At 57.3% G+C, this 27032-nt stretch overlaps 1 protein-coding gene across 1 annotated transcript; it reads right to left on the reverse strand.

The window, feature by feature from the left end:
• Positions 1–1841: 1841 nt before the first annotated feature.
• On the reverse strand, positions 1842–23943 carry RBM5 (RNA binding motif protein 5). Its single transcript, XM_028517895.2, is given in 26 exon segments — positions 1842–1973; positions 2676–2788; positions 2791–2804; positions 2880–2977; positions 3970–4044; positions 4366–4545; positions 5108–5179; positions 5259–5408; positions 5799–5960; positions 7719–7810; positions 8027–8111; positions 8524–8609; positions 9142–9214; positions 9300–9377; positions 9552–9639; positions 10246–10343; positions 10466–10626; positions 10884–10949; positions 11780–11840; positions 12614–12697; positions 15115–15188; positions 15665–15734; positions 19840–19995; positions 20700–20865; positions 22468–22538; positions 23810–23943. Coding segments are annotated over 25 exon segments (2445 nt in total). The 5' UTR covers positions 22485–22538; positions 23810–23943; the 3' UTR covers positions 1842–1847.
• Positions 23944–27032: the final 3089 nt, after the last annotated feature.

A 27032-nucleotide genomic window follows, 5' to 3' on the forward strand; every position in this document is an offset into this window, starting at 1 on the left:
GGGTTTCCCTGGCTGGGAAGCCGGCATAGCGCTCGCCTCGCCCCTGTGTCAGGCCCGGCTAGGGGGGACCACGGCTCTGTGAGGGGGGCAGGGCAGGACGGGACATCGCAGGGCAGAGCCCACTCCTCGTCCCTGGGCTTGGGGTTGGAGCGGACCCTGGGGGACTGGCGAGGGGACGGCCAGGCCCCTGGGGCTTCGGCCTTAGACCCTGAGGGGTGAGCCATTGGGTACCAGCGGGATCCCCAAATACGGTCTCACATGGAAGAGCCTGGAGAAACGGGGCCATTGGTTCAGACGCCAGGTGAGGGCTGCAGTCACCTGGCGAGCTACGCTGGTGGCAGGTGTGGCTGTGGAGCTGGCGGGGAGCTTCAGCTTCTCGGAGGGACAGACGTGGACCTTGTGTCCACGGGGAAGCCCATGCCAGTGCGGCGGGCAGATGCCGTGGTCCAGGACGGTCTTTTCTCGGCCGGCTCAGAGGGGCGGCCGCCAGCACAGCACAGTGCCTTTCCCGGTGCGAAGTCCGTCTGAGGCCCCCTGCGGGGCTCAGACTTGGAAAGGCTGGGGTGCGTGCTCTAGGGCACCCCCCGCCCGAGTCCCGCATGCGTGCTCTCTTGGAAGGGCTGAGTCTGAGGCGGCTGCAGCTCGGGTGGAGAGGCACCAGCACCCCCAGGACGCTCGCTGCAAGGGCTCTGGGGGTGGGGCTGGCCTCCCCCCAGGGGTTGGACCTCCTTTGTGGGGCTTCCCAGCCTTATTCCACAGGACACTCAGGCTTGGAGCTTCTGCACTTGCCTCACCCGCCCCGTAAAAGGCAACCCCCGGGAGGTCAGGGTGAGCGCAGGTGCTGAGAACCCCCTCCCGAGCGTTTCCGGTCTCACTTCGTGAGGGCCAGGCCCAACTGAACATGGGAGGACGAGGCCATCCACAAGGCCATGGAGCTGTAGCTTTGAGAACAGCCCGACCCTTCTCTGACCCCACGTTAACCCTCGGCGCCCCTGCACACCTGGGCTACGGCCTGAAGACCGCGGCACAGGCCTGTGCGCTCCCCTGGGTCTTCAGGGGGAAAGCGGACTCAGCCGAGACTGCGTCTCCACGCAGGGGCTCACGCGTCACCCCAAGATCGAAGGTCTGCACGTGAGGATGCCTGCCCGCCGCGCCGTGCACCCGAAACCGCAGTGACGCCAAGTGACGCCGGACGTGCGCTGCAGCGGAGACAACGCCTGAGAGGCCCGGGCACACCTGGGCCCGGGGCGCGGCACGGACCACCACCCGTAGGCCGCTGCCGAGCGGACCGACGTCACCCCGGCGGCGCCGACCCGCCCGGGGTCCGTCACCCAGAAATGAGGAGACGCAGACACTCGCTTTTCAAGGTGTTTCTTTTGTAAAGAAGCCAGATTGGCAACTAGGCTGAAAATCTTCCAAAATTCTGTACAAATGTTTAATATACAAATATACACAAGGCTTTTGCCGAGAAAAAGCACGACGACAGACGACAGAGGGGCTTTGGTGTCTCACACCAGGGCACCCAGCACACACGCCCGGAGCGCGGGGCCGGGGCCACGCCGGGCTGCGCGGGGGACACAGTACCTCGCGTTACGCACGCCGCGGCGGAAAAGCCCAGGTGCCCCGGCCGGCCCACGTGTCCTCCGGCAGGGCGGGCAGGAAGGCGCTCACCCGGCAGCCCTGGAGGGAACTCCTCGCCGCGGGGAGCCTTGCAGAGCGACGTGGCTCGCCCTGGGACCGCAACAGGACGAGCGTGCCCTCAGAGACGGGGCAAGAGGGACTCAGGCGAGGGCCTGCTCTCTGTGCCTTCGGAGCTGCTGCTGCTCCTCTTCCTCTCTCTCGGAGCCTCACTCCATCTCCGTGAACCGGGCGAACATGGCCTTCCGGACGGCATCTTTGTAGGAGTCGGCACCAGACAGTCCGTACGCGCTGCCCTTGGCGCCCAGGCCAGCTCCCTTTAGCCGGACTTGAGCCTGGGGGCACAAAACCGCTGTCAGCGCTCCCCGCGAGCCAGGCCCCCCACTAGCAGCAGACACAGAGGAAGTGCCATCTGAAGACAAGATTCCCGCACTGCAGACCTGGAGCAGGTGTAAGGACGGAAGGCGTACAACAGCCGAGGAAGACGGGCGGAGAGCCACGCTCCACTCCCCTGGCCCCAGGGCCTGCTGAGCGAGCACCTGTGCCCGGACGCTGGGGCCCCAACACGCCCCCGAGGCCCGGCAGGTTCGGGCGCAGACCACGGCGGGACGGCCAGCCTGGCGTCGGCAGGGCTCCCTGCACGCGCGGTCGGCAAAAGGCTGGCCGGGCACTGCTGCCAGGCTTCGGGGTGGGGGGGTGGGGTTGGGGGCAAGTCTCGTCTAGAGGGCCAGTCAGTGCGGGGGGGTGGGCTCTGACCATCTGAAGGGCTTCGCCAGGGACGAAAACCCCACTGTGCTGTACTCTGCCTTACACGTGACCAGAACCACTGAGGGGGCAGGCACAGCACAAGTACCTGTAAAAATCCAATGCAGGTCACGTGGGTCTGAGCTGGCGTTAGGCAGGGGTTGTTTGTGACAAAGGACATGGAAACACGCAGTCCGCAGGGGACAAACAGGCCTGCCCCGAGGGGCCGACAGCCCACGGAAATCAAGCGCAGGCCTCCCGAGCGCCACCGGGAAGGAGGGCGGCGGGCTCACCTCGATGGGGGCGGTGATGCCTTGACACTTCCTCCCCAAGCCCGAGCCTTCCCGCCAGCCCATGGCCTGCAGCATCTTGTTGCCGATGTTGCTGTGGTCGATGCCGTCTTTGGTGGCTGCTCGTAATTCCTGCCGGCGGCAAACACAGAGTTACCCCACCGGCTCGAGCCCCGGTGGAGCAGGCGCAGGGCTCACCACACATACACAGTGCCCGCGTCCAGCTGCTTCTTGCGCTTGGGCTCCGGGGGCTCCGGGATGCCGTACTTCTCCCGTCGCTCGGCGGCCCGGTCCCGGTACTTCATCTACGCGGGAGGACAGACACGGCTGAGGCCCCGACAGCCCAGCGGGGACGCCGCGTGCGGCTCTGCTCCGGAACCTCCGGTCTTCCCGGAACCCGGAGCCGGCCTCCAGGGGCGGTCTGCGACACACACCCGGTCCCCTCCGGGTGCCGAGCCGCCTCCGGCCCGGCGGGTGGTCAGAGACAGACGGGGACCCGCGCAGAACTGGGCCCTCAGCGGCAGTTTCCCCGACCCGCCGCCGCTCGTCACACCCTCCCCGCAGCCTGCCAGGGCCCCAGCGGGGGAGGGGCGCAGGGCTGTCCCTGCCCGCAGCCTGTGGACAGGCCCACCGCCAGGGACAGACGCCGCCCGGGAGGCCCCCGGAGACCTGCTCGGCAGTCCCTGGGGAGCTGCCACCACGAACCGTGGAGAAAACAGGGGAGAGAGAAGGAGCAAACCCTAACTGTAGATGCTCAGAGTGACCCCAGGAGAGGACCCTCCCTGGCTTGCCCCCTGCTTCGTCTCCAACCCCCGGGGTCCTGTTCGAGTCTGACCCCTGCCCGGCGGGCCTCATCCTGCCTCGGTAACACTGACCCCCACGCATCACCGGCCCCAGGCCTCCCGCCCACTGCTTCCTCTCACATCGCTGGCACTCGGGCCCTGCTGTCCCCTGGGCCCAGTCTGAAGCCTGGCTTGCTGCCCGGAAGGCCCCCCGCGGCTGGGCTGGAGGAGCCCCCATTCCTCCGCAGAAGCCGCGTCCTTCACCAGCGTCTGGCGCTCAGGGCTCGAGAGTGGTCCCAGGCGTCCCGTCCGTGTGCGCTCATGCAGGGACGGTGCGGGCCCTCCTGGCACACCCCAGGGCCGAGTCGGCCCCAGTGGCTAGCGCTGAGCACGTGACACAGCCTCCTGGGCCCACACAGCCTCCCGGGCCTGGGACCTAAAACTATGTGCCACCAACAGAAGCAAAAGGCACAGAACCCAAGACGCTCGTCCTGGCGGCACCTCGCCCCACCCACCTCTCTCTCCCGCAGCTCCAGGGCCTCCAGCTCCTGCTCGCTCAGCCGGGACCGCCGGTAGATGTCCATGTTTTGCTGTAGGAGAGGCGTGACAGCTCGGTGAGAACCCAGGGCACCCTGATCCGAAACACCGTAACACGGTCACAGCCCCACATTTACGCTTTCTGCTCAGCCGTATGGGACTCTTATCTACATCCCAGCCCACCGACCTACAGCAAGAAACCCAGGGCCCGGTGAGCGTGGGGCCGCCGTGCTCCACTCCCTGACGCAGGCCTCGGGCAGACCTCGTCTGACCGTCCTCCAGGCGCTCTTTACAAGCTGAAGGCACAGCCCCTCCCCCCAAGACTACAGCCCCCCTCACCGCGGCGCCCGGCCTCGAGCAGCCGGGTCGGTCACCTTGTGCAGGTCCGAGAGCTGCTGGTGCCGCACCAGGGCGTCCCTGTTGGGGAACTGGCGCCGGCAGAGCAGGCAGGCCATCTTCTTCCAGTCGGCCAGCCGCTCCTCCTCGCTCTCCAGCCTCTCGGCCAGCTCCTCCTCGTTGTCGCTGTCGCCGCTGTAGGCAGCAACCAGGCCCCTCTGGGGACAGAAGGAGGGGAGCGTCGGGCACGTCCAGGAGGAAGACAGTCATGGCTGCGGATCTGGCTGGAGTAGCCCACCACCCGCGGTGGCACAGATGCCCCGGGGTGGCCCGGGCCCCACCTCATGCACGCCACACGCAGCAGCCCCCGTGCGGCCCTTGGGACGGCTGCTTTCCAGCCGCTGGCTGCACGGGGAGGGAACCCCCAAATACGGCCAAGCAGAGACACGGTCCAGACAGACTAGCATCTACCAAGTAAAGTGTTTCTTCCTGCCTTCCCTTTCTCTCTCCACGTCATAAAAACCCTATTTACAACTGCAATCAACCCCAATCAGCCGAGTCCAGGAACACAGGCCCCATTCCCCCCTGTGCCCCTTACCTGAAGCCCTGAACGTGGCGTCTGCAGGCAGGAGCTGCTCCAAACGCCCAGCAAGGCTGGGCAGAGCACGTTTTAGGCAGCATTCACGGCAGCTGACACGCAGCTGTGATTCCGAGACCCCCCCCCCACCCCCGCCGCCCCCGTCTCCATCCAGGACACAGGCGGCCCTGTGACCTCCTTACTTTGAGGGGGTTCTCCTCCTCCCCATTCCGCACCAGTTCCGGGATGAGCTGCTGCCGCTCGGCCAGGGCTCCCTGGGAAACAGAGCGGGCCGTGAGCCCCCCGGCCAGCGAAAGCCCCCGCCACCGTGCCCGCCGCTCCCGGCGCCGTCACCTTCTTCTCGAAGAGCGCGAAGCCGGCGTCGGCCGCGGCGGACTCCTTCCTTTCTTCTTCTCGCGAGACGCTGACGGGCTGGAAGCTGTTTTTAAAGTTTTCTTTCTGCTTGTTCAAACTCTTAGCCCAGCGCTCCATGTCTTTGGCGATCTGGTGTCAAAACACCCACCGCGGAAGACGGTTATGTCCGCGCCGACACTGAGAATGCACTTACCCCGGCTCCTGTGCCGGTCCGGTAAGCCGTCAGGGGTCTTACCCCAACCACGCGCTGTCACCCCCTCTGGCCCCGCCCGCCCTACTGCCAGCCGGGACACCGCGCCAGGCACTGCGACCGCCGCTCGGCAGCCCGGCTCCTGCTAGACGCCGGGCAGACGGACGGACACGGCGCGGTAAACTGAGAAATGCCCCCGGCTGGATGTAAGGTGTGCGGCCGTTTTTAAGAATCCAAACAGAGCTAACATAAGTGCTACAACCAAAAACAAAACAAACTCAGGCCCGATGCCGCGGACAGAACCGCAGGTGCCCGGGCCGCGCCCCCACCTGCTGGGCCGTCTTGCTCTTGGGCTTCTCCTTCTTCTCCTTCCCCTCCTTCGCGGGGGGCAGGCCCGCCTGCGGGTGGGGGCCCGACTCCGCGGCAGGCACGTAGGTCTCCTTCTCTCCGTCCCAGTACAGGTACTGCTGCGTCAGGGAGTTGTAGTAGTACTGGGGGAGAGACAATGGATGTGGACTCTCTGCTGCATCAAACCATCAACTCAAAGAAGTATTTTGTCTAAAAGGCCCATCGGAGTTGTTTCGTCAACACCCCCCCCCCAACCCACCGCAGATGGGCGCAATCCCTGCCCCCGGGCGGCCGCCCACTGCGCTGTGGGTGAGGACCGACCAGCCGGCGAAGGCGGGGAGCCTCCGGGGCCACAGAGGAGCGTGATCACTTCTCCGGAGTCTGGTTCCCACCGACCTGAGCCCTGGGCCGACAGGGGACCCCGACAGCCAGTACACACCCCACAACAGGCAGCAAACAGCTGTCACCAGCTCCAACCACACACAACACCGGACCCCGAGGCCACCAGACACAGGGTTCTGAGTCACTAGCTCGGGTGCCCAGAAGGAGGTGGCAGACGAGGGGCTGCACCTGAGGGCTCTGGGAGAGCTGCCCCTGGGGAGGGGGCACCTGTCGCTCCTCTTCACTCCCCAGGCTGTCACTCCACCTGCCCCAAAGGACCCAGGAGAGACTGTCTGTTACATGTCTTCCAGGGAAGGGGGTGGGCCAGACACAGGAGTCACAACGTCTGTGTCCAGCAGAGAGCAGCTCCCGGGACAAGGTCAGCCCTCGGGGAGAAGGGCGAAGGCAGCCTGCGGAGGCTCGGCCCGCGCGGGAGGGGCCTGCCACCTCCCACCTCACTCTCTCAGACACCCACGAGCGCCCAATGCCAAGTTCCTGTTAAAAGCACTTGTTTTATTATTCTATATATACAGCTCCTGACCATAAATAGTTTTTTATTTATGGAGCGTTAAAGTTGCTTTTCCTCTTTAAAAATCACATACAGCACCCCAAATAAAACATCACTCCACGTATCTGCTAATTTCTACCCTCGAGACACATGGGGCTGCTATAAAGAAGCTGGACACAAGCCCTGGCTGGCGTGGCTCAGTGGACTGAGTGTTGGCCTGAGAACCAAAAGGTCACTGGTTCGATTCCCAGTCAGGGCACATGCCTGGGTTGTGGGCCAGGCCCCCAGTAGGGGGCATGTGAGAGGCAACCGATTTGATGTTTCTCTCTCTCATCTCCCTCCTTTCCGCTCTAAGAATAAATAAAATCTTAAAGCTGGACGTGAAAGGTCACGTGGTGACCGATCCCATTCATCTGAACGACCAAGGAGAGGCAAGACCGCAGGAACGGCCGCAGAGAGTGGTCACCGGGGCCAGGGCCCAGGGCGTGTCTCGGGTGGCAAGAGCGTCGTGCACTTGGGCGGTGGTGACAGTTGGACCACACTGCGAGGACACCAGGGCCACGGAATCGTCCGCTCCACATGGTCACAATGGTGAATTTTAGGTTACGTGATTTCATTTTGATTTAAAAGAAGGATATATAGAAGTGAAAACACACCTGGAAATGTCCATCTAGGTTTATACAGCAAGGTTAGCAGCCACCTACAAACCTGACTCCACAGAACGAACCATGGGAACACGCCAGGGGCGGTCTCCGTGGCCCCCGTGCCGGCTGGCACACGGGCGTGCACGAGCGGAAACGAAGAACTGCACACTTCGGTTTCGCACACTTCTCTGTGGGTGCACTACATCTCCCCAGCTTTTCTGACCCACAAATTATAAACTTAAACCCTAAGATATAAACATCCCATCCTGATGGGTCTGAAGACTAGTCTGGGTCGCCTGCTCCTCGGCAGGGGCTACTTCTTTCCACGCCTCCCACGTGCACCGCGCGGAACCAGGTGTCTCTGGTACCTGCGAGTTGGGGTCGTAGTACAGCCCCGTCGTCGGGTCGTAGTAGTATCCCGAGGACTCGTCGTACTGGTAGGTGGACGTGTCCGGCACGGCTGCAAACAAGACCGGACACAGTCGGCCCGCGAGGAACGAGGAACGGACCACGGCCCCACGCTGAGCTGCGAGGGGCGGCAGGCGCCACCCGCTGTCTCCTCCCACACCCCAGGTCCCCCTGACGCCCGCCGAGGGAGGGGGACTCCGGTTCACTGAACAGAGGCAGCAACCAGCACCTTCCCACTGTCGACAGCCCGCCACGAGGCCCGGCTTACCGTATTTGGTACCAGGAACCACACCGGTGGGGGGCGCGGCGGGGGCCTGCGTGCCGGTGCTCGCGCTGGGCTGCGCTTCCTCGGTCTGGGGAGAACAGCGGCTCGGCGTGAGTCCGCCGCACGGCCTCGGGGGGAGCCGAACCACCGCAGCCATCCCGGAGGACGGGCTCCCCGACACCCACGCTGCAGCCAGGGCCTGAGGCGGCGCCGGAGCCTGCCGCACGCTCACAACACGCTCCCCACTGGCCGCCAGGTCGAAGCACGCGGAAAGCATAAGTACCCCTTGTTTGGAACCGCACATCTTAAACACACACACACACACACACACACACACACACACGAGGGAACCGGACTATCTGATACGATCAGACGGAGAAGTGAGGTTGGAGCGTGTGTTCCTCGGCCCCGGCTCACACAGCACGAAAGGCGTTTGTCCAGAAAACCGTCTCCCCGACAGCCCCCGGCCCCGTACCCAGGACACAGGGCGACAGGCTTACCGGGGAGCTGGGCGCGTTGGAGGTCTGGTTGTACAGCTGGGGGCTCTGGGACACCACGGCTGCGGAGCTGGTGGTCACTGCGGCGCCTGTGACGCAAACCCGGGGGTCAGGGAGAGCCAAGCGCCTTCGTCGGTAATGCCCGGTCTAGCCTTCTGTCAGTTCTTAACACCCTCGTTCCCACGAGACACCCCGCACCTATGCCATTCTCATCTGTACGGTCCGGCTAGAACATGACACACAGTTACACGTTTCTCTGTGATGGCCAAGAAGAAAGAAAGAGTCCGTATCTACTCTGGGGCCAAGAAAAGGCGTAACTCTAAGGCTTTCGTAATTCCGGAGTAACAATTGAGCAAAAGCCTCTTACAGCAACCCTTCTGGTGGAGGACCCTGGACCCAGACTCCAGGGTCACCCGAGCCCGCGTGGGCGCTCGTGAGGCCTGAGCGCACAGAGAGGGGAGCCAGAGGCGAGGCCCCCAGCCCGAGGCACGGGGACAGCCCCGAAGGCGCCCCCGGGCTGGCGGGGAGGGACTTGGGGCGGCGGGCCTCCTAGAACGTGCAGGAGCACCTCCTCAACCGCAGCTGCTTGAACGGGAGAGAGAAGGAAGACGGAGTTTCTACCTGATGCAGATGGCGCATCAGGTTCCAACCCTCCAGCTTGCTGCTGATAACACTGCTGGTAGTCCTGCGAGTACTGCAGAGCAAAGCCCACCGTTAGAGCCGCTGTCCTCGGGCACGCTCGGGGCACCAGAAGTCGCACGCCGGCCAAGCCTCCCTACCTGAGCATACTGGGCGTAGCCATCCTGGCCCGGCTGCAGGTAGCTGTAGTCCACACTGCCTCCTTCGCCGCTCTGGGGCTGCAGTGTCAGAGGGAGAGGAAACACGCTCAGCGGGCACCGAGGAGAGAGGCCAGGACGCACTCCCCACGCACGTGCCGGGGAGCTGCTCAGGCAAGCACCGCAGGGAGGTCACTGCCGTGAACCGCGGGCGACACCCCCACCCCGCTCTGAGCAAACAGACCTCCCCCTCACCTGGGTGGATGACCACTGGGCAGCAGCAATAGCTGTACTGGCCACAGAGAAGGCGCTGACCCGGTTACCGTCTGGGAGGACCAGGTCTCTGAAACCACAAGGATCCAGTCATGTGACTCCACCCCAGTAACCACCCCGCGACCCCGCATGGCCACGGAAACAGCGATTCATTGCGGCCTTTGCAGGGAGGTCTCAAGGGCCAGCAAGGCCACCTTTCGGAGCGAGGAGGGTCTCCACAGGCAATGTCCCCAGTGGGCAAGTGTCCCCACACTGTCACTGTTCTACTTGGTGCCCTGCCATCCAATAAGGTGTCTGCTGGACGAGCAACGACACCAGAAACGAGAAAGCTGCACCGCCAGACGGGAGCGCTGGGCACACGAAGCCATCGGCGGCGCTGTTCCGGAAGGAGAGGGCCGTTTCCGGGCGGGCTCGCACTATTCTGAATCGGTCTGCATGGTGCACATTCCCAAGGTGTCCACCCTGTCTGCCTCTGTCCTGCTCTGAGGTTTCCCGGCAACTGGCCGTTGAGGACAGGGGGCACTGAGCTCTAGGAGGGGAACGACTGTGTCCCCCCCGGCTTTGGCGACCAGAGGACAGGGCCTCAGCGCAGGGAGCGCGGGTGCAGTCAGCCAAGGGACCCTGGGCAAGTGCGCACACACAGCCGTTTGAAATGAGGACACGGGGAGCAACTCACTTTCTGGCACTTTTTGCAAAGTCAACCCCAATAGTTTTGCCATCGATTTTCAAGGGAGGATGGAGACTCTGTAGTATCTGAAGAAGCTGAGAAGCATCCTGAAAGAGAACGCGAAAAAGCCCATTAGACTTGGGTTCCCGGTGTGGCATCCCAATCGGATGAACCACATTTGCCTTTTAAGGTCCCGTCTCTGCAAAGGGCAGCCGCGGCGAGGCCTCACCATGGCGGAGGACAGCTGCACGAAGGCGAAGCCCCTGTTCTGCTGGGTCTGCCGGTCTTTGATGAGGCGGATGTTGTTCACGGCCAGGGACGCGTAGGGGGACAGCGCCGTCATGATGGAGTCCACCACCGTGTGCGGGGCGATGTTTCGGAGAATGATGGCTGCGGAGGGAGCGGAAGGACACCAATGGCACACGCGAGCCTCCCCCCAGCAGCAGTGCTTTCAGGGCCGCTCAGGCACAAGCCGGTCCGTCCGAGGAGGTGCCTAGTGTACCTTTCACTGTGACATGGAGAAGGTTCTAAAACCCAATCTTTTATGGGACAACCTGAAGCTGCTGCTGCTGCTGCTCGTAAAGAAGGGCAAGAAAACAAAAACTTCAACTTCTGATGCAGAGGCCAAAGGTTATGCTCGGACTTACTATCACAGTAGTAATCCACAGACTGGACTGACTCCGTGGTCCCAGAGGGCACTTCCTGCTCCGAGTCTACAAAAGGGAAGGGAAGGAGACGGGAGACTCAGTAACTAAGACAGACAGATATTACAATCCCAACGTCTTAATTTTTTAAAAATATTTTATTTATTTATTTTTAGAGAGGGAAGGGAGGGAGAAAGAGAGAGAAACATCAATGTGCAGTTGCTGGGGGCCGTGGCCTGCAACCCAGGCATGTGCCCTGACTGGGAATCGAACCTGTGATGCTTTGGTTCGCAGCCCGCACTCAATCCACTGAGCTACACCAGCCAGGGCCCAACGTCTTAATTTTAAGTAAATAATTTCCTTTTTTAATCATTTGTGGCCATAATAAAGCCTCATGAACTTTGACACGATAAATGTGAAACGCAAAAACCGGGCGCGCGGACTAGCGAGGAGCAGACGCAGCAGGCAGGCCGGGCCGGCACTCAGCTCTGGGGCCGGAAGGAACACGGGCGCCTCTGGGAGATGCCGGCGGCACCCACCAAGCCCGCGGTGAGGAAGTGGAAGGGAAGTGTCCAAGTCCCTTCTTTAAATGCCCCACTTTTCCTCAGGTTCAGACAACCCAATTTGTCAGGGGTTTTTTTTTTTTTTTTAAATCCTCACTTGAGGGTAATGTTGACTTTAGAGAGGGACAGCGGGGAAGAGAGAGAAACATCTATCGGTTTGGCTCCTGCACCTGCCCAGACAGGATCAGACCTGCAACCCAGGGAAAGCGTCCCGACTGGGGGCGGAAGCCCTGACCTTCGGCGTGCAGGATGGTGCTGTGACCCTCGCACCCACACAGCCAGGGCCCTGCCGGCCAGGTTTTAATGCACATTCCACATAGCTGGGTCTGGGCTTACCAAACTTGTCCGCTCCACATCGGAAGCATTTTAGTCTCTTCCTGAAATTGTTAAGGCAGCACTGGAAAAAAAATTTTTTATCTGTTATTTCTCAGTAGACCAGGCTTACCAGGAGCGACGTGGGTTAGAGCAACAAGGCCATGGCAACGCCCAGTAAGCACCCACGTAACACCACGTATCCCAGAGAAAGGAGCATGAACTTAAATATTGGAATGCTCTGCGATGTCAATTCTTCCAAGAAAAACAAGAATTGGCATATTCTGAAGCAGAATTCCATTTTTATCGAGTTGGGGGTAGCCTCAGTTCAGCCAAACACCTACAGCCAGTCATGGCAAAGCTCCCCGCTGTGCCAGAAGGCGGACGCCAACCGCCCCGTGAGCACAGGCAATGCAGAGAACGCAGGACACGGGTGGGGCCGAGAGCCAGAGCCCTCTCACAGTGTCAATGGCAATACCCAAGGTCAAAACGGTGTGCTGGAGCACAACAGACCTCACCTAGCGAGGCAGGGTCACAAGGACTTTCGTTAGTGTCATTAAGAGGCCGCCAGAAGCCGAGAGCTTCAACACTCAAGAAACTATAGAGTGAAATAAACCTAAGATCTTTATTAAAACGCGGGGCTTAGGGCCTGAGTCTTAACAAATCCAGTCTCCAGTGTTCCAGGGGTCCTGTGCTCTAATATGGACACGGGGGGACCTGAAGGAAGTCACAAAGCACAAGAACCACCCCATGACCAACACGGGCGGCCGTGTCCTTCCGTTTTCCTCTCTGGGCGCACACACGCACAGAGGCAGCGAGACCCCGCGGTCCCGTCGCGCGGGCCGAACCCAGCCGTACCTTGTTACACAGCCAGTCTTCAAACTTAGGTCTGGGGTTGCTATAGTGCATTGCAATGTGCTTCCCTTGAATCACCAGCTTTTTCTGTAAAAAAAAAAAAGTAATTAGTTATTCCCATTGTGGGGAACGTGCGTCCATTTTCCCAGGGCAGAGCACACTTCGGAAAAATCAGTGCTCTGGAGTTAAATGGACAACATACGGGGAGGACCAACCACCGCCACCTATGCTCTGCCATCCAATCCTTCAGACAGGCAGCAAGAGAATGGGGTGCGGAGTAAAGGCAAACGGAGTCAGGGAGTGCTGAGAAGCTGCCAAACGCTAAACGCTGACATGCGCCAGGCCGCGTCTCCGGCGGAGACAGAAGTCCTAACATTCGGCATTGACAGGCTGCCTGAGAGTGACGGTCTAGTTCAAAAAGCAGAAAACACAACGCTCCCAACTCTGAGGGTGCCTCCTGCTTAAGCCCTCGGCACGGTGTCCTCGGGCTCCGCTTCACCTCTCCCCCAGGCCCCCGGCCTTATGCAAGGTGCGAGCCTTCGCATGTCCCCTGCCCCCCGACTCCTGCTTCAGGACGTGTCTTCTGGGAGACAAGGGGGGAATGCGTTTGAACAGGGGATCTGGTGACGTGTCTTTCCCGGGAGGGACTATCCTGAATGCCATCGACTCTAAAACAGCTAAATGAGACTTTTTCCTGCCAACTGCAAGCACGTAATATCCTAGGTGACAGATCCTAGGTGACAGATGTGTTTTTCATGGAAATAGGTGGTACTCTCTTCAAAAGGAGAAACCAGGAGGCCAATGAAGTTTCTTCAAGGGGGCAGGAAAAACTCGTCACTGCGTGTACACCGCCTCATCCTTCAGGTCGGCCAGGCGACCGAAGGGAGCCGAGCTGTAACAGTTCCGAGCTCCAAGCTGAGCCAGTCTAGCCCAGAGCACACCCGCACCTGCCCCCAAAGACTCCTCATTTCACAGGAGCGCCTCTTCTCTAGATGTTTTCGAGGGGAGGTGGGGAGGGAGTGGGGTGTTCTGACACTGTTAGAACGGATTCAAGTAGGAGGTTAGACGTCCAGACTTTTAAAAGGAGTCTAACCCCTCTGAACATACATACTGTTGAGCAATTTGTTTCTTGCAAATCCTGGGAGAGTTAAGACATGCCGTGCATGTTGCCTCTGCAACGTCTAAAGGCAAGACTGCACGCCTGGCCAGGAGGGAGAGAGCTGCAGGGCCGTCCGCTCCTCGCGTGGTGCGGAAGCGGAAACAGAGAAGCTGGGAGGCGTGCCAACGGCTCATCCCTCGGGGAGGGATGTGCGCGGGGGAGACGCCGAACTACCGCTGCGTGAGTCCCTAATCCTGTTGGCCTTTTCGTTCTGGAGTGAATTCGAACTGTAATAAAGCATTACACGTGAACACAGCTTTGTATACATTAAAATTGTGGGGATGTTTCAGTGTCTTACAGGCTTTAATTTCCCAGGAGTTTTAAGTTCCCGGTCAAGTCCTTCCGGCAGAGCCGCTGCCGCGTCCAGCAGACAGACTCCCGCGGCACGCTCTCAACTCCCTAGGGCGGTGTCCGCGGGACGAAACAAAGGAAGCTCTACTTTTGTAACTTCAGGTGGTCACCTCTGGGTTAAGACAATGAGGCTTAAACATCTTAACAAAATCAACCAAAATGAGTGGGTCTTGTTATAAATGGTAACATAGTAACAAAGACGTTCTTATTTATGGGCGATGAATCACAAAATGCTGCAGAAAAGCAACAGGAGTTCAGAGAACTTCCCAGAATGCACGTGGTTAAGGCATTCAATACTGTGCTTTGGAGCTCTGGTCGAAATGTTATCGGAGTGCCAAGCACTGGACATTATCCTGGTACTTCAGTTAATGCCACATCAAAGAGCCACGGATGACTCGCTTTGAACAGGCTATCACAGGCATTCCCAGGGAGATTAGGATGCTCTTGCCTCCCTAACTAGACTGGATGGCAGCAGGACACCAGCTCCCGGGCTAATCTCATCAGGCTCCTTGTCCATAAATTCCAGCAGGTCCTTAAACGGGCCTGGAAGACCCCTTTGGGCAGTAATGCCTCCCAGAGGTTCGTTGTCTCCAAGCAGAAACAAGGGATTATTTACAAAATGCCCGCAGCGGACTTCTATTATATTCTCTTCGTTGTCAAAACCGAGAGTTGGGTATTCTAAGATTACTCCCAACGGACACGATGAACAGGAACATAAGAGGGAAACAGGGCCATCTAGATGTTTCGCTAATTACCAGACAGGTGTTCGGCGGTTAACAAAGGCCTGCCAGGTAGGTGGGTCTGAGGTAGAGCAAATAGTGCTACGCGGTCCTTGGTACTATATTTATTCTGGTCACGTCAATTTTAATGTATACAAAGCTTTTCTCTTTTAAAAGTCACTCCTTTGGAACAAACCACTCCTTCAACCTTTTTTTTTAAATTGTACAGACTTGTTCCACTTTCATGAGTATCTAGACTTGGTGAGTGAAGCAACCTGATTGGCTTCCATCCAGCTGGTAGCATCTTGCAAGTGATAAAACTCCACGAAGGCGAAACCACGGCTTACACCTAGAGACAGCATTCAGATATAGACGGGATACTCGTGTTAGTCAGTTCCTTTACAACAGGCGAATCTCTCTCCCACTGCTTCAACACTGCGTGACAAAGCCAATTGGGAAGCAGCTTTACAAATGTGACTTGACTTGGGGATCTTCTTGATACTTTGCCATGGCAAGGAACCAAGCCGCCTGAGCTAATGCCACTCGATTTGATTCCACGCTTAAAAAGTAACCATGCAACCGACTACAGACAAGGAGCTCATACATCGCTACTTACCGAGGGGCAGGAAGGTCCCTAAAAGCAAAGGTTTTAAAAAGGTCCTCAGATGCTTCCTAACATCGTTTTCAAAGAGTCCCATTCCTTAGCCATGGCAAACCTTTCATTCCGAATTCATGTGCTTGAAGGCTGGGGGTACCGGACGGTCTTTAGGGGCTGAGGTGGGAGCGGGGAAGAGACCAGAGCGGCGGGACCGAGTGAGCGCTCACCTGTTTTCCTCTTCATCAGCCTCACGTCCGCGGGCTGAGGGCCTTCGAAGGACTCCATCATTTCCCGGATCTGCACGGGGTTGTACACATTCGCAGTTAAAGCCTCAGCCACAAACCGCTCCACACCGAAGAAAGTTCAAGAACGGGGGCTACACCAACCGCTAAATTGGCCAATTTCTGAACCTCTACCACCCAAATGCAATGCCTCAAAAATGGGAATATAGCAACTATTCTAACCTGAAAATTATCACAGCAATTGCTGTGTTGCTGCATCCTTAAAGACGTTCTTCACAGGCCCCTGGGACCGCCCCCTGAGGCGCTGTGTACCCTGGGGCACAGTCTTGCTCATGGGCCCCGTCCTCAACCCCCCCTTAGTGTAATCTCACTGCCCTTTGTTCTAATGGACCAGGAAAAAATGAGACTTTACAAATGTTTTTATTTACTGATTTTGAGAAAGAGAGGAGGTGGAGGTAGAGGTGGGGGGGGGGAAGAGAGCGCGGCAGAGAGAGAGAGGTGTCTGTCGTTCCCCACACGTATGCGTCACTGACCCTTGTGCGTGCCCCGACAGGAGATCGAACCCTCACCCCGGCGCATCGGGGCGACTCTCCAACCACCCGAGCACCCGGCCGGGGCGGACCATGAGGTTCCAGAGAGGCAGAGGGCGTGTCGTTGCCCTATGAAGGACCTGATCAGGACTCAACAGTCAGCCCCGACTGGTGTGGCTCGGTGGGTTGGGCCTCATCCTGCGCAGCAAAAGAAAGGTCGCCGGTTCGATCCCCAGTCGGGGCACAGGCCTGGGCTGCAGGTCAGGTCCCCAGTGGAGGGTGTGCAAGGCAACCGATTGATGTTTCTCCTGAACACTGATCATTCTCTCCCTCCCTTCCCCCCTCTAAAAATAAATAAAATCTAAAAAAAGAAAAAAAAAAAAAAAAAAAAAAAAGATTCCACAGCCAAAAAAAGAAACTCCTCTCTTTTTGTAGACAAACAAAAGTATTCTCTGCACAGCATCTTGAGAAATAATTTTCTTATGTTCACGTTAATACTGAAACTGACAAAGCTCGTACACAGTTAGGCTCCTAATGAATCAAAACAAACACTAATTGGGCCTACGAGAATCAATCAGCTCTGGCGGGCAGGCTTCTTACTGGTGTCAGACCAGCCCTCACTGCAAAGGGCAATAAGAAATACACCAGCGTCTTTATCACCACGCCAGGAAGCAACACCCCCAGGGGAAAAATGGGGCCAAACTGGAGAACGCGAGAGCCTCTGCGGCCCCTGCTGTGCAGGCCAAGCGCAGGACGTGCGGTCGGTACGCGGCACTGGTGGACGCCGCACCAGAAAGGTGCCCACGCACGAAGCCGGCAAGGCCAGGGCGCCCCCGCGGCGTGCTCGTGCCCCTCTGCAGACACGTGCCGAGCGCTCGCTGCGAGGGAGCTGAGCGTCCCCGGCACGAGCACCTGGCCGAGGGGCCGCCCGCCCGGGCTTTGGCGTGCACACTACCAACGGGGGCCCCTTCCAATCCATTCGGAGCCAGGCTCGCCCCATTGTCGCTGCCCTCGCCGTGGACTGGCTCTCCGCACGCAGTGTGGTGCTGTCTGGTGTTCCGCGGCGCGGGGAGGCCACGAAGCCAACAGCACACACTCAGCGAGGCGTCTCTGAGTGAGTCCACAGAAACAAGGCTGACGACAGCGTGTCCAGAGGCCACGACAGCCTAGCTCGGTCTTTTCCTCAGGAGCGACAGTGGCGAACTCGCAGTGACGGCATAAATCAGCGGTCCCCAATCTTCTCGGCACCAGGGACCCGTTTCATGGGAGACAATTTTTCCATGGACGGCGGTGCAGGGGGACGGGACGCACACAGGAGACGGAGCCCAGACGGTGATGCGTGCAGAGCTCCACGTGCGGGCCCCCGCCCACCTCCTGCTGTGCGGCCTGGTCCCCGGCAGGCCGCAGGCTGGCCGCTGGCATAGACAACCCACTGCAGCTGAGGAAAACCAACCATACCTCCATTTGCACAGAGTAAGAGAAGCGCTGCACCGAGCCAGACCCAACCCCAGATCCAGGTTCGCGCGTAGCAACACAGTAACTGAAGACAGTTACTTTAGTCACATTTAGTGACACAGTGACACACACGGCAACACAGTAACTGAAGACAGTTACTCTAAGGATTCACGTGTGAGTCAGTGGAGGAGGAACTCAAGAGGCAAACAATAATGAAAGTGATGAACTAAAGCCAAAGAGATTAAATACTACACTTTGAAAATGTTTTCCCGATCCCAACAAGCAAAGTTCTAAGGCTACTGTGTAGCATTCGGGAACCTCAGAAGTTCCACCCCGACAACCAGACCTCTGTTCCCCCAGAGAAGCCCAGAACACAGGAGCACGACCACCTCGGTTCACCAGCAGCAGGGAGGCCTCCGAATGTTGTCAAGGGCGTCGCCCTCCACTTGCCACCCACTTCCTCTGTGGGCTCCCAGGGCCGCAGGCCCAAGGGACTCAAGGGGACAGCTGGACAAACAAGCCCACGTTCCTCACTCGGCACCTTCGGGACCGCCCACCCCTGCTCCTCGTGCTCACTGCGGCCGCACGGCTCTGCCTTCGCCGCCCACCCGCCGCCACGCCGTCCTGCCGCCCTGCCGCCGACCCAACCTGCGCCACCGCTGCAGCCAGGCCACACCCTCGAGAACGCCTTCACGCTCAGCTGGGCTTTCCCACACGCCAGCACCGGGCCCCGACAGCCCCTCCCCAGCCACCTCTCTCCTACCAAAAGCCTTTGGCCTCAGTCAAATCAGAGCACATTCACTTCACCAGCACTGGCCGGGCAGTTCCCTGCATTCGGGGTTGGGGACAGACGCCCAGTCCACAGGGAAGCCCGCCTTCAGGGGTCTCCGGTCCCGGGCGGGAGTGAAACGGGCGTGGGGACGGCCACACAGCGGGAGCGCTGCAGGAACGCACAGACTCGGTGCCCTGGGAAGAGACCGAGGACGGAGGCCTGCCTGGCAGGCCAGGAAAGGCTTCACGAAAAGCAGCTTCAAATGGAAAAAAGGGGCCGATGCAGCACAGGTCCCCGGCGGCCCGCAGGGGAGGAAGGCAGTGGGAACGCCTGGAAGGAATGGGCGGGGGCCAGAGCTGCCAGCAGACACCAGGCAGCGCCCGGGCCGCCAAGGCCCCGGCTGGCCAGTCGGTGGAGTGGGGAGCCAGGCCTTCCTCTGTCACAGGCCTCTCAGGCGTTTCCCATGGGTAACAGTGTAATTTTCAGAAAATCAAAGGGTGGCCGGATCACGAAGAAAGTGTTTTTACTGACACATGCTCAGCAAGTAAGTAACCAATTCAGTAAGAATAGACTCAGCACCTTCTAAGGGATATTGCAGGAACAAGGCCTGATCCCTGTAGTTAAGGAACATCTGAAAATTCTACACTGAGTTTCAAGGCCTAAAGGTAAATGGCAATTTATATGAATAAATGAACTAAATTGAGAGAAGTCTCTCCTAAAGACTTCTTTTTGGGGAGATTCCTCCCCCTATAACCCCTGGAATTATCTTCTGGAGGACGGGCCCCTTGTAACAGGCTCCCCCTGCTAGTTCAGAGTTCTAGGAACCCATGTGGATCAGCGTACCAGCTGGTGCTGTTGTGAGAGGCTGCGTTCGACCCCAGTGAATATTTTTTGAGAACTCTTTCAACACATTTCCCCTTTTCATGGGTGATTTACAAGCACACCCACCACACTGCTCGGAGTGTTCAGCAGTTTTTGACCAAAAAGTGGCACGCTCCACTCTCCCTGTTTACCCAACCTCACCCCAAGCGACCCTTGTGTCACCGATTAAAAAAGTCCTCAAAAGGAAACATTTTTTGCCAGTGTGGAAGAGGTGAAACAGAAACAGCACAAACACCAAAAGGCATCAAAATCGATGAGTTCAAAAACTGGAGCAGTGGAAAAAAGTCTCACTAGAGGTATTCCATCAAATGTAGAGTGCTTTGAAGGTGACTTAAGTTTCAACATGTAAGAATACACACACAGGTTTTCATACATAAATTCGGGTTTTGGGGGCTTGCCCCCCTCCTATGTCACTAGTTGGGATATCAGCTCGAGACAGAACAGAAACACAGGAAGACAGTGGCAGAAGGTCGAAGCCCGTGGTGCCCACCAACCGCCCGTCAGAAGGGCTGCCCCCTTACGTCGCTCTCCGTGATGGTGATGGGGAGGCCGCGCAGCATGATGGTCTTGCTCTCCCGCTCGTCACTGATGTCGTGCCGGTAGTCGTGCTCGCCATAGTCGCCGTCCGAGTGGTAGCCGTCCTCGGATCGGTCACTGTTCCTCCTTTCGCGTTCTCGCTGAGGCGCGAGAAACAAAATCGCAGTTAAAGTCACCCTGGGTTCCCGCCCTCCGGTCTGGGCCTCCCGTGAAAATGGGTTCCGTGGTGTTTTCCGAAACAGCAAAACCAACCCGGAAACGCCCCGCCGGCAGTCGCTCGGTTCGGGAGGGTGCTCCACACCTCCCTGCCCAGCATCTCAACGCACGATGAACACCATTACCTGTCGCCGCAGTGTGGAGAGTATGTGCGTGAGAAAAGTGGAAAAAGAAAAAAACTACTTGCAAAATTACACGGGCAGCTTAAGTATTTCCAGACAATGCCACGTATGAACGGAATATGAAGAAAGGCGTGCCAAGGCGGCTGAAACCACAGCTTCTAGAAACACCACCCGGGGCCCTGGGCTGGCACGCCGTTACAGCCGCCTGCTTCATCTTTAAAGCGGGCCGACCACCCGCCTTGCAGGGGCGGGCAGGCCCAAGCGAGTCCACGCAAGGGAAGTGCGGGGAGAAGCGTCGGGTGCGCGGTGAGCCCTATGGCCCGCCTCCGTTACTACGACAAGGTCAAGTTTGTCTCTGAGGCGCACAGTCGATCAAGAGATCCCAGAATGACAAGGCTCCAGAGGAGAGACCTCCACTCTCGGGACAGTTGTCTCAAGGGTCCTGGAGGATCAGTGCGGCCAGTTCACGAGTCTGACAACTCCATGCACGGCTGCCAGCCACTCACCTCTGGGCTGTCGTAGTCTCGGTAGTCGTCGTACCGGTCGCCCCTGCGGTCGTCACTGGATCTCTTGTAGTCAGAGTCCCGCCGCCGGCTCCGGGACTCGCGCTCGTCCCGGTCGTCCCGGTCGATGATGGACCCGTACCGCCCACTGCGCTCCGTTCTGCTCACTCTGCGGGGAGAAGGGTTTTTGTTCACTCGCAGGTAAATCCCACTTGGTGCCTTTAGAGAACACGGCTGAACACAAACCCACAGCTCAGTTTACAACACATACAAGTAGTTTTACGCATCCTTTAAAATGTATCCCTCAACTCTGGTTCACAAAGACAACCACTGGGAAGGCATTTACATCCCCAAATGCAAAGGTAATTTTTAGGAATTCATGCTAAATCTGAAAACACAGCTATCGAATGTTTGGGTTTAATAGTTCTGAGAAAGGGCCAGGCTGTTCAAATGCATCCCACGGCCCCCAAGCCTGTGGTCTACACACCACCCCCTTTTCCCCTGACTTTGACCTCAGTGATCGAAGGCAGGAAGAAAAAACTATTAGCATTTCACCCAATTTCAGAGGAAAGCCCATCCTGACGCGCCCGCTCTCTCGAGGGCACCATGGCCACGTGGGCAAGCTAAATGAGCCCTTTTCCCAGCAGGCAGCTAACAATGCAGCTCCCCGGTCAGACCCGGCTGGCGCCGCCAGAGACCGTCACTCCCCGCGGCCCCGGCTTCTGTCCGGTCCCGGGGCAGCACTGGGGCGCTGAAAGTCGTCACGAGGCTTGGACCCATCTGACCACAGGCACACAGGGTTCTTTCATAAACTGTTTGCCAGGTTCATAAAACTGCTCGTAAGGACAAGACAAAGCACAGGTTTACAAGGGCCTCCTTTAGCGTATACAGACTTAAAAAAATCAGTGACTGTGACACGTCTAGGACTATTTCATGGCTGTGAAGGTGGGGAGGAGAGGCCCTAAAAAGGCAAATGTAAGTTTTCTGGAACCACGGACTGCTGACACAGAATTAAAATACCGACATCCTGTGACACGCACACTTCCCGAGTGCCTCGGGGCCATCGGTGTGACCCGCTACTGGGACTGGCCTCAATACTAAGGAGGCAGGTGAGTGAAGAAGGGTCTATGTTTAAATCCAATGGTTTGGGGGACAGAAATCCACAGAGGACGCAGGAGCCAAACACTCTCTCACCTTAACCCTCCACTACTCCCTCAGCAGCTTTTCTGTATGCGACCCGCAGGCCAGCACTTCTCAGCTCTGTAAATCGGGGTCATCTCGCTACGCAGGGGACAATGCCGAGAACCGGCACTCGCTGACCGCTCACTGCTGCGCCCAGGCCGTGTGCAGAGCACCGGAGTGTGGGTCCCCGGGCTTCCGCAGGCGCTGTCACCCGCACGGCGAAGCCTCGGGGACTCACGGCACCGTGCACTCCTTTGCCGAGTTCTTACTTATCCTTGAGGCTTCCTCTTAGAGACTACTTTCTCCAGGAAGCTTTCCTGGCCGTTTCCAGGAAAAAAACACACGCTGCCCATATGTTCCAACAGCACCCTCAACTTCCTCTCTCTCACAGCACGGCTCACACAGGGAGTGCACCGATTCTCTCGCTAAACCGCATGCTCGGGGCAGCAAGGGTCATTAGCGCGCTGGCTGCACGGCCTGGCACGCACAGGCCCGCGAGCATCCGTCTGATGAACAGGCAATTCACGAAACTGTTCAGGCTTCACTGAGACACTGAAGCGAACGAAAGGCGTGGACAGTAGCAACTTACCGTTTGTCTGAGCCCATGGCCTCCCTGCAGGTCTAGCTCACCGCTTCACAAGGCTCGAGTCTGGTTTTTCTCTAGGAGAGAAGAGAGATTGATTGCTGCAAGTCTGAGAGGCCGCTTAAGCCCATTCTTCTGTCAGCTGGGAAGCGACTGAGCTCTGAACGCCATCGACACCGTAGAGGGGGACCAACTGTCCACACTCAAGTCCTGCTACACTTTGTTCACAGCGCGGACGGCAGGACAACGAAGCACACTCCATCATCACAGCAGACTCCACCTTCAACGACAAGCCCCGAGAAGGTGCTGGCGGAACAGGCCTTCCCCGTTCCCGCTCGGAGATTACAAAGCAAAAAGGACGGCGCTGCAAGGAGCTCCCTCCCTCGCTCCGCATCGCAGAAACTCCAGCAGCGGGGCAGACGGCCGTTAAAACACTAACCACAGTGTCTTCATCAATACCAGGGAAAACATGAAACTCTAAAATTTCTGATGAAAAAATTAATTAAAATCAGAAGCGGGGGATGCTGAGCCGATTGAAAGCCACTCCGTGCGCACCAACGACGGCTGATTCCGTCCGGCAGGAGCAAACCTCGGCCTAAGTCTGGGTTAACAATGCCCGCCGCGCCGGGAGCCAGTGCCGACCCCGCAGCGCCGCAGCCCCCGGGCGCCGATAACCCACCGCTCCCGGCCAGGACGCGCCCGCTGCCTGCGAGGCCCGAGACACTGCTCTGGAGCAGGCACCCAACGAACATTTGCAGAATTAATAGAGGAGAATCATCTGGGAGCGACGAGGCCTCGGGCGGAATCGCCACGGCCGCCCTCGGCCTCCCGGGCGCTGCCCAGACCCACCTCCGTGGGGTGTCGCGGCCGAGATGGCGGCGCCACCGCCGGGGCGTCCAGCTTTCCCCAACTCCCTGCACACGCCCCTCCCGGCCCCAGGGGCTTCCCGGCCCACAGATTAGGCCTCACAGAGCAGCCTTACGGAGAGGGCTTATTAGCTGCAGCTGCGGGGCGATGGCGGCTAGAGCGGCCGGGATCGCCGGGGAGAACCCGGGGGACCGCGACGGCTCCAGGCTCATTTGGGCTGGAGGGTCGGAAGGGCGTCGCGACAGGGACTCGCTCAGAGGCCGAACGAAACAGGCCCGGAGCTGGGCGGGAGAGCGTACTGCGAAAGCTGACAGCTCTGGCGGCGAAGACCAGCGCGGGCCTCCAACGCCTCGGGCCGTTTAGCCCCCCGAGAGATCCGCTTGGCTCGGCAGCCGCCCGCCCGCGGCCCAAAGGGAGGCTCCGCAAGGCCGGTCCCAACAGGAAGAACGGCCGGCCATTTCGGGCCGGCCGCCACACTTACCTTCAGGAAGGGTCGGAGTTGCAGAAGTAGCGGTTTCGTGCCTCAGAATCTCCAACAGGGTACCGCCGCTCCACAAAATGGCGTCTCTGTCGACCGCCGTCTCCTACCCACAGAGCCTCGCGCCCGTCCCCTCCCGCGACACGCCTCCCGAGGAGGCGTCCAATCCGCGAAGGCGTCTGGCTGCGCGAGGGCTGCTGGGAAGTGTGGTCGCTAGGGCAGCCTGTCAGTTACCGAACGCCCCGTGTTAATTTCCTGCGTATTTCCCTTTCTTCAAAACCCTGACCGCTGTCGAGCTGCCTTTTGCAGACGTGTCTTAGAGCTTTTACCTTTATTACGTGTACTAGTTTTTTGCCTTTGTTACAAGTGTTTTCAACCCGGCTTTAGGATTAAACGCTAGTTGACACCATGTTGCATTTAATGGACACTAAGATCATTGGGCTACCTTACAAATACCTATTTTCACCTTCATAACCTATGACATGGTGATTAAACCCACTTTGCAGGTGAGGAACTTGAAATTGATGGAAATCGGGAAAGCAGGTCTTCAAAGTATTGGGTTGGCCAAAAAGTCCGTTTAGTTTTTTTCTATAAAAGACACATTCTTCATTTTTACCAATAACTTTATTGATTTGGATATTTTGAGTATGTTGACTATCTCCTGCTATTGGCTTCTAGTGGGTAGAGGCCAGGGGTGCTGCTAAACATCTTCCAGTGCATAAAACAGGCCCACAGCAAAGAATTATTCAGCCAACATTATCAATAGTACAAAGAAACTTTGCAAACCACTTTTGACATATTCCATTAGACACAGCACCTTCTCCATACACTGCATACATCTCTTTTTTGCATTTAGTTGAGTTTTTATCTTTCTTGAAATAATAAAACATAGTACACCAAAAATGTCGCATATTTTCTTCCATTTTCAATATTGAAATGGCTGCACAAAAAATCACCAATGTTTGTGTTTTTTTTTTTAAATTCAGGCTGATATGACAACTGTCACAATGTGATCTAACAACATAATTTCGAATGAAGTTAGAGACAACTAAGCACTACTAGAGCCATCCTACAGGAAAAACTAAGTGAACTTTTTGGCCAACCCAATTATCAGTCATCGATATTCTCTGATTCTAAGGCAACGGCTCAGGAAAGTAATTTTCACGGTTAATTTAACAGTTACTGCTTGGACATCTAGTAATAAGTATCTCAAAGTTAAGCCAATCAAAACCCAACCTCATCTCCAAAACCTGCCCCAGCTCATAAGTGGAAATCCCCTGCTTCCAGTTAGGACAAAAAAACTTAGAGGAATCCATGACTTTTTTCTCAAACCCAACCTGTCAGCAAATCCTTCTGATTCTACCTTCAAAATATTTCTAGAATGTGACCACTTCTAGCTGCAACTGCTGTCCACCTAGGCAAAACCATCATGTCCCAGAGACAGTAGGTGACACAGAGCAACTAGTGGTGGAACTGGGATATGAACCAGGAAGTTGGATTTCAGAGCCCTTGCCCTCAACCCCTAGAATGTAAACTCCAAAACAGCAGGGATTTTTGTCTGTTTAGTTCACTAGTTGTCACGAGCATATGTTCACTGTACAGTCTTTCCTATAAGTCAGCCAGGCAGCTGCTTGGCTAGCTGTCTGCTGAGCAGTGCAGCACGAAAGAATAGACAAGAGTCACACAAGGTAACTAATTATGCTATTCACTGAGCTTTTATTGAATGCAGGTTCACCCAAAGTGGAATAGGACATCAACATACATTAATATCCTACTCACACTCTAGCAATCTAAGAGAAATATAATATACACACACAGCAGCGAATGGGGGATAATGAACCTGAGTCCCCGAGTCTCAGTCTGCAGGTCCAGGTGACAGCAGGGTGGGCAAGGGAGTTGTCAGTGTCCCGCAAGGAAGGATCTCCGGAGCCAGGTGGGCAAACAAAGTCCTCCGCCCAGCAGGGCAGAGTCTCCAGCAGCTGATGCCCAGGGAGACCGGTGTGGCCTAGAGCAGCACGCTGGTGTGTGGAGCTCGGCTGTCTCAGCAGTGGTCTGGAGCCTGCCTCAGTTATGCCTGGACAGTGGCGCACTCCGCCCTTCTGGGTCTTTAGATAAATGTCTTGGCACCCCTGATGGCAAGTGAGGAATTTGCCCAGGAGTCCATCTATGGGCGGTCTCGCTGTACAGACCTGGCCGTTCTGACCACGTGTGCAGATACCTTAGGTGTGCCTCCTTGCCAGATGTGTCTGCTCTGATTCAGGTAGTTTCCCTCTTGAACCAAAGTGTCATGGTGACTGACAGCCATTTTGGTTGACACGAGTGACTCCACTTTGTTTTATACACTTTGTTACCTTGACTGGACCAATGGCGTTTTACTGGCCCTGCTTTCCACACTGCTGTACCCCCAGCGCTTCCACTGGTGCCTGGCACGTGGTAGGCACTCAGTAAATATTTGTTGAACAACAAATCAATCTACTGCTTCAGCTAAAAGTGTAACATTTGTGGCAGAAAGAAGCAGGGATCCCTGGGTGATTCACAGAGATGTTTTGGACTCTAGCCAGCAACGTGATGGTACTGGCTGTGCATACACTTACCGTAACTTGCTCCCTGGCATTATTGAATAAAAGCATTTTTAGTGGAACCAAGTTTTCAGGCCACATGTACAAATTTAAAAATAGACCATGACAAGGCAGAGGAAGCTCTGTTACAGAAAACTGCACCCATGCCACTAACTGTCTTGCGGATAAGAAATCTTTCAAAAATAAGTGGCAGGATATCAGTGAGATTCCAAACCAGAAACTTCAAATGCACTAGAAAATATTTTTCCTGGAAAAGTATCTTTACACAGGTCCTGTGTAAAGCTTATGCTTCTACATCAAGGGCTTTAAGGGACTGACCATAGGAACCTTTTGGGTACTTGAAAACATGACAATAGGGAAAGGTGGAAATATCTGGACTTTGGAATAATGAGTAACTGCTTTCTGTTCCCGCCGCCTCTCTCCTCTCTCACAGTGTGTGTATGTGTGTGTGTGTGTGTGTGTGTGTGTGTGTGTATGCGTGTGTGAGGTCCATCTGGGCTACTACAACAAAATACCACAGACTTGGTAGCTTATAAACAACAGAAATTTCTTTCTGTTTTGGAAACAGGAAGTCCAACATCACGGTGCGAGCGGTTGGATGAGGGGCCTCCTGTACACCGTCTCCTCAGACGGTGGAAGGGTCTACG

The sequence above is a fragment of the Phyllostomus discolor genome, chromosome 7 (assembly GCF_004126475.2).
Source record: "Phyllostomus discolor isolate MPI-MPIP mPhyDis1 chromosome 7, mPhyDis1.pri.v3, whole genome shotgun sequence".
Lineage (NCBI taxonomy): Eukaryota > Metazoa > Chordata > Mammalia > Chiroptera > Phyllostomidae > Phyllostomus > Phyllostomus discolor.